The sequence below is a fragment of the Drosophila sulfurigaster genome, chromosome 3 (assembly GCF_023558435.1).
Source record: "Drosophila sulfurigaster albostrigata strain 15112-1811.04 chromosome 3, ASM2355843v2, whole genome shotgun sequence".
In the NCBI taxonomy this organism is placed as follows: Eukaryota; Metazoa; Arthropoda; class Insecta; order Diptera; family Drosophilidae; genus Drosophila; species Drosophila sulfurigaster.
The window spans coordinates 45,713,701-45,728,581 of NC_084883.1; the positions used below are offsets into that span (position 1 = coordinate 45,713,701).

Sequence of the window (14,881 nt, forward strand, 5' to 3'; positions counted from 1 at the left end):
CCTCAACTTTGTCTCATTTGTAGGCCGGATATTGCGGCATTGCAGAATCGTGGCGCGTTGCCAACGGGACTCGCGGCCTCGATACCGCCGCCAATGGCCGCGTTTACGGGTCCCAATCTAGAAGATTTGGAAGCGCCACGACGACAAACGTCCATGGATGGCGAAGCCATACGCATTGTAATACACGACGTGGATTCTGGGCCGATTTGTGCATCAAAGAGACGCATTATTCTGCGACGGGATCCCACGGACAAGGCACACCGCAGTAAGTTGGCTTAGGCACACAAACGGGACTTACCTTAATGTGTGGCTACTACGTTTATGTGTGTGTGTGAGTGTGGACACAGCAAATTTTCCATTTGATGAAAGCTTAGTGTAGGTCGCCCTTCTAGCCGCACCGGAAATGGCCAAGTAAATAAGACTCATTACAACGTTTGGTTATGCTAATTCGACAGTCCGTCAGTCAGTCAGTCAGTCCGTCCTTCCGTTGAACGAGCAAACAAGCTAGCAAAGAGCGAGAGCGAGAGAGCGAAAGAACTCCGGCATACCGCCAACATTTCCTGTTGTGTGTGTGGGTCGACCGCTGCTCTCCTTAATTCCCCGAACAAAGTGCACCCCAGCAAAGACTATAGGTCTGAGGATGCGAGGCGAACGGCAAACCGTTGGGGATAATGTGGTCGGACGGAACCCCGTGGGTCCTAATGAAACCCAAAGCGGAAGCAAAACTGGTAGCAGATTAAGCAACTGAGAGGATTTCATCGGCATATACAGACCCGCCACAATGAAGAAACTACTATGCTATACAGCTTACCTCTGCCGACACAATTTGTATGTGTGTTACACACACACACACACACACGAGCGAAGAATAACATTTATTTGCCAGTGTTGAGGTTACTCAGTGCCATATTATATACGACACTGCATGTGACTGAGTTGCTTCAAATGTATGTGTGTGAGGATTTTAATTATATGCATTTTTTGCTGCATACTTCAGTGGGCAGCTGCTACCGCGACGTCGACGTCGAAGCTCGTCCAACGATGCGCATAAAATGACCGTGCAAATGAATTTTTAATTATCAGCACAGCTGAAAAATCAATAGCAAAAAACGTGCCTGGGTATTAGAATTCAAAGAAATTGCATAAAATGGGAATTAGACGGTCTGTGAACGAACGAATTGAAAGAGGAAATTAAATAATTCCGTGGCGAAGTGGAACTACTCTTGCAAACGGTTTTACGATATTTACGACTTTTCTTAAATATTTATATATATGACTATATATTAATTACAAACTAAGGTAAAGGAAAAATACTCGTCGAATTTAAAGAATTAAAATTGAAAATTTCTTAATTCCGCGGCGAAGTTGAACTTCTTTTACGAACTACTTTTACAAACTACTTTTAGGATTTTTCTTAAATATTCAAACATTGAATAGTTTAAATATATTTCCATAAAATGTTAAAGAAAAGCGAATATACTCTCAGAATTCAAAAAATTTGCATAAAATGGTAATTAAAAGAACTGTGAACGAAGGAATTGAAAGAGAAAAATAAACAATTATGTGGCGAAATTAAATTAGTTTTGCAGATAGTTTACTTTATATAATTTTTTCTTTTCGTAGATATTTTATCGAGATTACAGATATAGACCTCAATAACAGTCATTTATATCGCATTTCGATTTCCACTGCTTGCTTGCTTTTATTAGCCGCATATTTTTAGGTAGACTGAAGTAATATTAGCTTATTGAACACAAAACCTTAATGGCCTCTTAAAAAAGACAAGACTGAACTAAGGTCGTAAAGAATCCAGAACTTTTGAATTGAACTCTTAAGCGTTTTATGCACTCAGTGTCTGACTCAATAAATTCATATGCCACTCCTACTCTCAATTCCCAAAGGCTTCTAATTGTCGTGTTATTTAGATGTTGACACACACACACAAATACACACACACAGCTGCACACCAAAAATCACATGACATAAAAGACGGCCAGTTCAGTTCTATTTCCAATCTCGCACTCCTCTCTTTTGCTTCATCTTTTGTGAATTCCCAGGGGCAGCAACACACACACACACAACGCAGAGAGGGAATAGCTGGTACACAGTTTTGCCCGCTGGTCAATTGGTAAATGGCAAAATAAAATTTAAAAAAAAAAACTGACAAAAAAAGTTGCTGCAGCTAAGGACTTGTAAATGCGAAAAGTTGTAGCTCTTGTGAGGAAGGTCACAGCAACAACAAAACTGAGAGTTGAGTGCAAAGTTTATGCAAATATGAGAACGCAAATTGAAAATCGATTTGCCAGTTAGTTTTGCGTAATTGAAACTCAAATCGCTTTCTACACAATTTCGCAAAAAAATAAGTTTTCTCTCACTCACTCTCTGAGGAAAAGCGCTTTATGCACACTAACTGAGTGATTTGTTGACTAAATGTCAATCAAAAAGCAGCCCCAAAAATTGTGAAAAGCTTTTCCGTTAGTGTGAGCTGGCAACTTGCTTGCGCTTAACTTTAAACTCAATTTTGAGAAATCTTCTGCAAGAAATCGGAATACCAAAAGTTTATCCTGTGTGCTTTTATTGGCGCTTTCGCGTGCCGGAACTGCTTAAATTAGTCAGCCGAAGAGTATGCTACACCTAATTGGCTTAAAATATCGGCCTCCTTCTGCCTGTCTGGCAGCTGCTTCTGACGGCACGAACGCACATAATTTCAATCAAAATAACTAGCCAATGGCAGCCTCCACCTGCTCTACGTGCGTCTTATAGCCTTACTTACTCCGCATATATAGTAAAATTTCAATTTGCATATCATAAAAAATATGTCAATACCCAACAAATAACGCATAAGCGCAGCTGCAATGGAAAAAAAAAGAATGCTAGAGTGGGCTCAAGTCTCGTATCAGAAGTTAAGCATGCTCACCTGGTTGCCGCTGTGGCTGTGGCTGTTGCTGCTACTTGCTTCATATCTGTGCTGTTGCCTCACTGCGTCTTGCTTGAGACTTGCCACCCGCCTTGTTCCCCTCTGTCGTGTGGATGCTTGCCTTCTGCCTGTCAACTGCGTGGCATATTTGATATGCAACGAAGCAAGTGGAATTTTAATGTGCTAAACCATTTTCTTGGCTTGCTGGTGCTCCTGGCATTTGTTATACGAGCTGCGTGGCCATATCCTTGTATCCTTGTTGCCGCTGTGCTGTGTTCTGTTGTGTCGTGTCCTTACCTTGGCGTAGATATATCCTTAGCTATGCGGCTTAACCGCAAGCACACGCATGACGAGCATCGTGGCTGCTGCTGCTCTGCCACCTGGCTGCTCTGCTGCAATTTGCCTTGAAATATTGACTTGCACGCCATGCGGGGCAAAGCACTTGTAATTGTTTGAATGTGTGCGCTCGTATAATTTAAAAGCAACTATGTACATTCATTTGAAGTTGCAGCGCAATTAGCAGCTGCTTTTCAGCTAATGGAAGCGTTTAATTAAGCTGAAATGCACATCGCAATGCAATTGGCAATCGATCGACAAATGTAATTGAATGGTCGAATACGCTTTCAATTATGCAGCTACTTAAGTGTTGTTATATGTACAACGCAAAACAGTAAACGACCACGCTGTTGTGTTCCCATTTCCCCATTTACATTTCCTCTGCTCAGCTTAATGCCAAAGGCAAAAGTGCGGCCCAAATGGCGTCTTAACATGCCTAATGAAATTTTATGCATCCTCATGAGCTACACACACACATAGTATACACACATTTATTGCTGCAAATCACGGCACATCTACAACTACACAGAGAGTGTTAACTGTGAACATTGCTTTGCGTGTGAATGGATCGTTTTGGCTCTGGGCAACAGGTAGCCAGCTAGCTCGACTCGCATTCATAGTTTTAGTGCTCTTAAGTACATTACTTAACCACTTGCTTTTAGCCAACCAGCCAGCCAGTCACTCGTCCTTCATCCTTCGTTCTTCGACTTGTCGCTCATCTGTTGACATAAGCGAGGAATTGCCTTGGCACGAGAGAGTGAGAGCTAAGGCAGGTGTCGCCAAGCAGCACTTCGATGCACACGTGTGCGTCTGGTTTGTTTATTAGTTTTGCCTTAAACTTGATGATAACCTCAACTAGAGCAAGCTCTGCTTCTACTCAGTATTCTACTACGCTGCTAGTTTAATTAAGAATCAATTTTTATAGCTGCCGATAACAAGCACTAAAACTTAACTTAGACACACACACACACACCCACACAGACACTGCATCGATTAAGTCATTCGCCGTTCTCTCAACTAGCTAAAAGTTTGCACAGTTAATGACATTACACTCGCAAGATGCAGAGCAGTTCTAGGACACAAGTTGAAAAGTTTTCAACATAGCAGAGGAAAGCAACTTTAACATGCAGCCACATAGATCACTTTAAAAGCATTCACAAAACGAGTGGGTCGACCTGCCCAATAAAAAGTTGCCAAATGCTGGGCATAAACAAGCCCTTTCACTGCCCAGTGTTTGGCTTATTAAAATCCTAATGATACCCACATAAAAAAACGTAAAAAGAACAACAAATTGTATCATAAAAAAGCAACGTGGATGAATGACAAATACACACGAACACAACCGAGCAAGGACATTGAACAATGAGACAAAGGCTACAAAAATAGCCACAGCGCAAAGTAAAGCCTCCAAACCCAGATCACCTCACCTCTACGTCGTCGTCGTCGTCGTTGTCGTAGTTGAGCTCAGTCAGTCCTTGGACCCGTTCAGGGTCGGCTCATGATTTTAATGTGGCAACTTTTATGACCAGACGAAGAGCAGAACGAATCGAAAATTCACTCAGCGGACACATTTCGTGCATGTTAAAATGGGATAACTAGAAGTGCGCGTTACTCCGACTACCAGATACCCTATTCGAATTTCAAATCAATGGCACTTCTCGTCGCGTCTCATAAATCAGTTTTAATGATTTCTCACTGTTCGTGACTTCCGAAATTGCTGCGTCATCTTGGCCAAATTTGCTATCATGAATAATCTGCGCTTTTTACATCCTTTTCTGGCATTCGCTTTTGTGCTGTCAGATCACAGCAGAGCAATAGCAAACTGAGAGAGTAGAGAGCACGCTGACAGCAAAGGATTTATGTTTTATTTATTTGGTTTTTATTGCCGTCTTTAGCGCAAAAGAAAAAAATGAGAAGAGAAAACAAGACGAAAACTTTTGATTAAAACACTCAAGAGAGAATGTCGCGTTATCCTAATTGGGTATCAATGTGCCTAAATCAACAGCCACGTCGTCGGATGCGCAACATTTTATTGCACACTTCTGGGGAGCGCTTCCTTTTTCGGGGCACAAAACTTTCGCCAACGGAAGCCACCTGCCTTGCTTTTTCATTGCCCTGAATTATTCTGCTGGAAATCAACGCAGAACGCGAACGCAACGCAAAACTGCAAGCGAAAATATCAACCCCAGCCGCGGGAGACCGAAATTTCATTGTCAATGGCAAGACAAACTTGCCTTCATCTCCTTCCTCCTTGGCATGGCCAGCAGGCAAGTCTCTAGTTAACTTTCTTGGCCATTGTCTGCAGCAGCTAGCGTTCAACTGTCTGTCTGGTCGTAAGGGAAATGCCAAGGGTGGAAGGGATTTGTGGGGGGAAAGAGACGGAAATCCGCTTTCGTAAGTTTTCGTGCACAAATTGTTAAAATTAGTTTTCTGCGCCCAATGATAAGTACTTGAAACTGAGCTGCACATCGCTGCCAACTGCCAACTGCGAACTACCAACTGGCAACTGGCAACAGAAATTGCAATTAAATTAATTAAATTGTTAGGATTCTGGCAGCGAAATCTTTAGAGTGCAGACTGCAACGCATCACCAAATTAAAGCGAACTTCAGACAGGTGAAGATGGCGGCGAGTCTTTAAGCTAGCAATGTTGATTAATTTGTTCAACAAGGGTGCGACACAGGTCACAACAAGTCAAGCTGCGATGCGAGCACAAAAACAACAACAACAATAAATGTTGGTGTGAGTCTGATAAAATGTTGACTATGCACAAAATTGTAGGCGGGCAGACAAGCTGGGATAGTAAAGCAAATACGAGTCGAGTGCCAGAGCTTTTGTTTATGGACAACACGGGGCGTATACGCAATGTACGCTAGACAGTGCAAACTGCAAATGAAATCAACACAAATTGTTGCCACATGCCCAAAATCCGAATCTCTGTTGCTGCTGTTGCTACGTGAGCTGAGTCTGTTGTGAGTCTAAGATTTAATATTGATTTCTTTTGTTGCCTTCCCTTTTCTCTGTCTCTCTCTCTCTCCCCTTGTATGGTGCTCCATAATCAGTCAGCATATTTTCTTATTCAATTTTTGTCTATTTGCAGCACGAGGCTTTGGCATGCGAGTTGTTGGCGGCAAAACCGGAGCGGATGGGCGACTTTTTGCCTACATTGTCTGGACTGTGCCTGGCGGGCCGGCCGAAAAGAATGGCCTACAGCAGGGCGACAAGGTTGGTGAACTCTCTCGCTCTCTCTCACTCTCTCGCTGCGCAAATTAAACAATATCTGTGCTGTGAGCGTAATTAAACTGTGCTGACAGACAGCTGTCATGAAAAGCATTTGCCGGAGCACTCATAAATTTCACAACTGACAAATGCTTGCTTTCCCCTCTTTGCTCCGTCTTAGATACTAGAGTGGAATGGGATGTCGCTGATCGATCGCAGCTTCGAGGAAGTCTGCTCCATTATGGACCGCACCGGGGACATTGTCGAGCTGCTCGTCGAGCATGCCACCGACTTTCGCATGTGCGATCTCTTTGATGAGAATCTACCGCCTGGCAATAGTGGCGGGCAAAGTGGACCACGACGTTCGGGAGATGGTCCTGTGGGACTGGGACTTATAGCGGGTAAGTTTCACTGAGCTACTTTTCTTTTGGTGTATTATTCGCCCCCAGATCTTGTTGTATATATAAATATATTAAACTTTAATTGATGTACCCTGAAGATGAAAAAGAAAAGAAAAACATTTACCATAATTTTTCATTTGTTGTTCTCGTTTCTTGTTACTTCTTTTCCAAAACAACAACAACTACTACTACAACAACAACAACCAATCTTTACAAAAATATATGTACCACAGACCCCGAAACCAACACAGACAAATCACCAGCATCGCCAACTAGACGGAAATTACCAAAAACTCCGGTATAAAAAACAATTTCGTATTATTCATTTCAATTTGAGCTAAGAGTTAAGAACGTGAGCATACAAAAAATCCAAACCAACAAACAACAAATATATATATACCCTATATATATACAGTGCATCGTATATAATACACAATGGGCTATATAATGCAATAATTAGCTATAAACAAAAAATGCAGCTTAAGCATACGCAGATTTCTCCCACACGATTTTTCAGCTTTCCTCAAAATGACAAAAATTTTCAATTTCAATCAAATTTTGAACTCATCATTTTTCAGTGCAGCTTTAGTAATCGTACTACTTATGAAAACTCACCTTTATTTCTATCCACATATTTTCAAATATTTTCATTTGTTGTTAAAGCAAATGCGAAATCGATTCAATTCGATTTCATATTTGTATTTTTGTAGTAGATGAATTGAGTACTTCCTTTATGAGTTTCTATGTGTTTTCCTTTCGATTCTAATTTAATTGTTAATATTACTTACTACCACTAACTAATTAACTAACTAACTAAATAACAAACTAATCAAGTTACTAACCATAAAACAAATGGATAAATGTGTTCTTTGCTATATATTTTGTCATAATAATCAATCCACACAGAGTTAAACAACATATTTATTTTTCGGTGTTGGTAGAAATAATTGTTAGTAAATTAAATACAAAAAAAGTACTACATAACTACTACATAACAAGATATGATACGATTATATGGCTACAACTTACCTTAAGAAGAAAGAAAAATAATATAAAGGATAGCTTTGGATGCTCAAGAACTAATACGTTTAGCATCCCTTAACTCTACTAAATATTCTTAACTATAACTATATACTCGTACAATATTTTGTGTTAGTTGAATCCTTCTCTTCGATCGGGCAATCGAATTGCCCGAGTAAAAGAACACAGTAAGAACAAAGCACCAACAATAGAGTTATAAGCTGAAACATAAAACATAAAGAGTTTTAATTGTTAGTCATCGTGATCGTCGTCGTCGTCGTCGTCCTCGTCGTGGTCGCCGTCGTAACGAATTTTTAAACATTTTCCCAACTCAGCTTGTGTAGAAGAAAGAATGAATGACACATAAATAATCGTAATCGAAAGCTAAACAGTTACTTACATTTAGTGAAATAAAACGAATCCAAAAAAAAGATAAACTTTATATATGTTACTAGAGCAAATTGTAGCAGAGTTTAATATATATATAAATATATTTATGTGTGTTTTAAATGTTATTAACTTTATAACTTAAACAAATAAGTAGCAAGCGTCAAGTGCGCAATGAGAAAACACAAAAAACAAAATTAAAAGTAGCTTGTTGTTGAAATGTTTAAATGTTTTTTAACCGAAAACCCCAAAAAAAATTTAAATTCCTAAAAAACAAAAAGTATCACATAGAATATTTGGAGAACGGAAGAGAGTTGTGCGCATTTGTTGGACCCAATCATAAGTTATACTTTGTATTTGTATTTGTATATCCATGTTTATGTATACACATACGAGTATCTTTGTATTTGTGTATGTCATTGTTAGTGCTGTGTTTGTTAATGTTAAAACCAAAATAAAAACAAGAACTTGTGTAGGAGATCGCGGAGCCCACCTTTACTTAATATAACATACTGAATAACATACAATAAAACGAAAGTGCTCTAAACTTAGACAGATTTACAGGATAAACGAAAACGAAAATCCAATTACCGTTAAATCGGTCGTTCGTAGTCTAACTGTAACTCTTAATTAACATAATCTAACTCTAAACTCTAAACTCGAACTCGAAAAGCTGCTGCTTTTGCTGTGTAACTCCTGTCAGATGGGTGATATTGAATTGATCTTTGATTTATTGTAATTACACTTTGTATAGCTTACACACTCACACACAATCATAATCACACACATTTACATTGTACATGATGTACCTATGTATGTATTTATAAAAGTGTACTCAACTTAATTTTTATACATATATAAGTCGAGTACCAAATAAAAAGAAAACAAACCCCGCCCCAAAAATCTATTGACTTAAGTACAATCCAAAAACTCTTCAAGATGAAAAATGAAAGCCAACTATGAAATTATGAGAAACATGAAAACTGATGACTGTAATCGTAATTGTAACTGTAACTTGTAACATGTAATATGTAACTGTAACTTGTAACCGTAATCGTAACTTTAACTGTGTTGCATTCACACACACACACTCACACACCCATACATACACATTTTTGTATATGTTTAAACTTCAAAAAGGGTGAAAGAACAAAAAGAAAAAAAGCCAAATAAGTTGAGCTGCATATTAATCGTCATTTGAGAAAGTCAGTCGCTTATCTATATATATGTATATATATACATATTACTATATATACCAATGTATACATATAACTTTACAATTCTATACGATATCTTATATACACCCAGTTATTTTGAAATCTAACACTACATTGCGTATACGTGATGCGTAACGTACCAAAATGTGCTAAACCGAAAGAAACGTGAAAAATAAAGTCTCTCTATTTAACTGCAAATGTTGATAACTGTAAACTTACCAAAAAAACAAAGAAAGTATCTGGGATATACGCTTTCTCACCTTTTGTACAGCAGATGATCCAACAGATTTATGCAGCTTTAGCACCGCAATCGCAACCGCAAATGCCACTGCAAGCTACAAAGCCAAACGACAATCGATGCCCAAATGGTAAATGAACAAATAAGCAACTCTATCAACTCTATACGTATCGTATCTATATAATACTTATTATTGTAAATGAAGCATCCCATACAAATCTTATACTTTCTATATATATATATATATATACATAACTTGTACAGTTCTTAGCACAACCCAACAAATACTACAAAATTCAGTAAAGCCCGCCTGTACGCCCGCTAGTAATACCAAACAAACCAAAACCAAAACCAAACCAAATCCAATACCAAAAAACCAAGTGTAATATAGCTAGGTTCTAAAAGTTGTACTTAACATATACTATATATACATATTGTAATGCCCACCAAAAAAATTTGTAATATATAAAGTGCGCTTTTCTACTTTATTACATTATGTTTTATTCTCTCCTATTTCGTTGAACAATTTCTTTTCGTTTCTCGTTTCTGTTTCTTTTTACTGTGTTCTGTTTCGGTTACGTATACGCCCTGTTTTCCGCTGCTCTGTGTCCTGTGTCCTTGTAAACAATTTCCATTTCTCTGTCAATTTATGAGCTTTTGTTTGCGTTTCGCTTAGCAAATGTTTACCTTTCTCTGCCTCCCCTACTTTCCTTTCCTCTTTCCCTCAGGCCCAATCTCTCCCTTACTCTTTGTTTTGTGCATAATTCCTGACTCTTTAATGATCTCCCTTCCTGTTTCTGCTCTTTCCCCCTTAACTTTCTCTCTGTCTGTCCAATCAGTACTCGTACATAGTGTTGCATTTGTTTTAACACTTTACCCTAGCGTCGCCCTGTATTATACCAACTACAAACACACTCACACACTCTCGAATCCCTTTCGATTTTGTTTGTAAATAATACAATTGAAAGAACATTTTGACTATAATGTAATTATATTAGGAGCTGTAGAGTTTAGACGCTTTTAAAGGGTCGTTTGGCAATGACAACAACAACATCAATGAACACACGCAAAACAGAACAAATCTTTGAAATACTTTAAGTTCATTATACGAATTACTGATTTTGATTTGGTTTTTTTTTCGTTTTTGCTTTCGTTTTCTGTATCCGTTCTGTTTTGTCTTATTCTAAGTAATTCTTTTAACTTGATTGCATTTTGCTTAATTTGCATAAAATGTACGCAAAGCCTACAGAATTTGTTTGACTAGCATTTAACTAGTGGCTCTTTAATCTTACAACCTAAACTTAACAACTGACTAGCATTTCCTTGCAACTCAAACCAAAACAAGAAACAATTACCCAAAACAAAAAAAAAGTAAACAAAAATTAAAAACAAATACCAACTAACAACAATATTTATAACAACTAAATCCTATGCTAATTGAATCGTAATTGTATGAGCTCAATTTTCATTTCACCTGTACAAGAATTGTAACCCCAGCTGGCACGAGTTATGGCAATCAACTAAGAACTTGAAACTTAATACCATAAACTGCAGCACTAAACTAAAAAAAACATAAATATATAATATCTATCTATATAATATTTATATCAAAAATATATATATGCATAATATTCGTGTTAATTTACAACACTAAAACACACAAAAAAGAGAGAGAGAGAAACTGAAACAGAAGAAGAAAAATTTACTGTCATCAATTTGATTGCTGATTGATTGACTTTATGAGCTATGCTGTTTCTCGTCTGACTTTATGATTGATTGATTGATTTATTGAATGTAATGATTTCATTGACATATGCATACAAACTCACACACACGCACACTCATACCTCTCTCTTAGGCATAATGAATTGAATTTTTAATATTATTGACTTACGAAATTCGAAGAGAGAGAAAGCTCTCGCAGCATATGTGCGATTGTATATCAAAGGAAAACGACCTGCCCAATCGTATGTGTGTAGCTAATTATATATTTATGCATGTTACGTATACGACATGTTGCCGTTTTAAACCCACCTCTGTGTATACTTATCCTCTATGTATGTACTCTATATAACGTATTTGTGTCTAACGTATTTGTTTCTCTATGTGTTGAGTGTATCTCGTTTTCACTTTCCTCCGCACTGCATTTATTATTCATACGCACCGTAGTCGCAAAGTTTACTATGAATTTTAGTTACTTAAGCCGCACACGCACACACACACACACATACACTAAATAACTGTACTATTTACGAGTTGGGGGAGTGGCAACCGCAGGCGTTCGCCTAGTTGCGGTTTTTTCAGCTACAACTTTCGCAGAGGCAGAGACAAGTCGGTGTTTTGTCTCCACCGTCGTCGCCGTTGCCATTGCCGTTGCCGTTGGGGCAGGTGTCAAGTTGGCGTGCGAGTTTTTCATTACCAGGCAACAGTTGACTTTTGCGGCACACAGTGCTGGGCGTTGTTTTAGGTCTGGCTGTCAGCAACAGGTGCTGTCGCCTTTAATTGACAGCTGGGAGGCATAAAATGTTTGAAATGTCGAAAATTAGAAAACTTTTAACAACAATTCTGAAGCAAGCAGCAAGTAGTCGGGCGCTGCCAACGTCGTCATTATTATCGGCATTGCTTTTGAAAGGCGGCCGCCACTTCAATCTACCGTTTTTCCCTCGCCTTATCCATTCCCTTTCTTTGCGTGCGCTCTCTTCTCCCTTGCTTTATCTCTTTCGGGCTTTTTACAACAAAGTTTTTCAAGTGCTTAGGCACTTATCGCTGCCTGCCAGCCTGCCATTTTGATAAACTTCAATAATCCGGCAATGTATTCGTGTGTACGTAGGTGTAAGTAGTGTGTGTGCGTGTACCTGTAGATAAGTGCGCGTGCCTTATAAAGTCCCAACACGAATTCGATTTCGTGTGCGGTCCCCAGTCAAGAGATGAGAAATGCGTCTCGTAATGTAATAAACTTTTTGGGTAGAGCCATAAAGAGTTGTCCCACTCTCACACACACACACACCCGGAGAGCGAGCAACAGTTTTGTGTGTGTGTGTGTGTTAGTGTGTAGTCCATTTCCGTTTTGGCACACGTTATTGCAATATGGCGGCTTCCGCTAGCATTGCAATGGCAGCAACTGAAACTGAATGTCAGACAGTTCGACAGGCATGATTGTTGTTGCCATTGTTGTTGCTATTGTGTTCATGTACACGCTATGAATATGTTATGAGGCCGTCGTCTCTCTATAGTACACGTATAATAAACACAACACTATGGCAACAACAATGACTCTTATGCGCAACTGCGCAGCAATGACTTCCGTTTCAGCCGCCGTTGTGCCCTGGGGAGGCAGAGCAGAGCAAGAGAAGGTTGCAAAAACACTGCGAATACACGAATACACAGATATCGCCCACAGCAGATTGCATCTGCGGTTCTCCCTCTGTGGTCAATATAGGGTTGTTTATACGCCCGCGTATGTGTGTGTGTGTGCGAGAGTATAATAAAACATGCGCTTATTTAAGCATCATTTACATGTGTGTGTGTTTGTACGCCTCTGGGTATGCAATGCATTTTTCCTGCTCTGTTGATTTGCACGCTTTTCATTTTAGTCTTTCCTCTCGCTCTTGCTGTTTCTCTTCTCTCCTTCTGTTGTTTTCATTTTGGTCGTTTAATTAGTTTCATTTATGTTTATATTGCTTTAATTTGTTGTTTAGTTATGTACACAATGCTACAGCAACAACAAAAACTCAACTCAAAACAACCAACGGCAGCTGTAAATATGCGAAATTGAATAGCAAACATTACCAACCAACCAACTATCATAGACTGTAGGCCTAAAACTAATTACAACTAAATATTCAATTAATTTGCGAAATTGTACAGCGTATAGCGTAATTGAAAACGAACACACACACACACATGATTTGTAATTGCATCCCTTTTTCGCTAATGAATTTCTTACCAAAACCCAAAAACCAACTGCAGGAGCAAATCGCACGCGAGAAAATGGTCAGTGGACGTGTTCAAATTCAGGTTTGGTATCACGCCGAACGCAACGAACTGGTCGTCTCCCTGATGGCTGGCGATGATCTGGCTCTCCGCGACGAGGCCTACGGACATGGAAATCTGCCCGAGGCGTATGCCAAAGTACGCATACTACCCAAATGGTAAGTAAAATTCGATAGCAAGTTAACTGTTTAAGTGTAATCGATTGTGAATTACTCGTTACCCAATTCTTTTATAGGAATTCACTGTACTCTCTCTGCTTATTTAAAGTAGTATACAAATAAGTAGTAAAAAAATAAACTAAACTTTTTTGAAATAATATTTATTGCATTTTTATGATTAAAGATATTAATGTGAGACACTCGCTACCCATTTTATCAGTACATTGCGAGTATAATAAGCTTTACTGTCTAATAGCTTAGCTTTAAATATGAATGAAATAAAAATTTTAATTATATAATTAGGGTAGAATAGCACTGACTAAATAGGTGTCTGGCTATATTTAAATTTTAGTTTTTGGTATTTTTATGATAACTGTCAATTACTAATGACATATAAAGTCAGTTAGTTAAGCATATTATTACTGTATTCAACAGAAACGTTTTATGATGCTAATAATAATAGTTACGAATGCTAATGCATATTAAGAGTGGCTTTATGATGGTTGCTTACGAATGCAGATGCATTCTGATGTAGAGTTCATAGCACTTTTATTAGTAGCGTACATAACATTCATACATTAAAGCTAGTTAGCTTTAGATTACCTCAGCTTTCAGCATTTTGGCTGCAACGTAACCGCAGTTTGTCATTATCTGATTACAACTAAAGTAGCACAAATAACATTTAGATTATGGTTATTGCCTATTAATAGAGCTTACAATTGAAAATTGGTTTTATTTATTGTTGTTATTATTAAAGCATAGATAACAAATTTATAACATAGAGTGAATTTACTAGCACTGGCTGCTTTGGTCCTTGGCTATAAATATAAATGAAATTACCTGATTAATTTAGAAGTAGAATTTTAGAAATTTCAAAAAATCTAATTAGGGAAATAGGTTACAGCTAGCTAGGTTGCATAAAGATGTACTCCCTGCTAATTTAATCGTAAGAACATTACTGAGTTTATTTAAATGAAAAAGTGTTTTTATATTCAC

General features: G+C 38.3%; 1 protein-coding gene across 5 annotated transcripts in view; it reads left to right on the plus strand.

The window, feature by feature from the left end:
* The window catches only part of LOC133839808 (regulating synaptic membrane exocytosis protein 1), a 63,690-nt gene that overhangs the window by 34,895 nt on the left and 13,914 nt on the right, over positions 1-14,881 (plus strand). For 4 of the 5 annotated variants that reach the window (XR_009894140.1, XM_062271388.1, XM_062271389.1 and 1 more), the window contains 5 exons: positions 24-265; positions 6,353-6,477; positions 6,653-6,872; positions 7,106-7,170; positions 13,704-13,885. Coding sequence is in view for 4 of the 5 variants with exons in the window: in XM_062271388.1 (XP_062127372.1) it covers positions 24-265; positions 6,353-6,477; positions 6,653-6,872; positions 7,106-7,170; positions 13,704-13,885 (834 nt within the window). In the remaining variant the exon portion in view is untranslated. The other variant, XM_062271392.1, reaches the window with a different exon arrangement.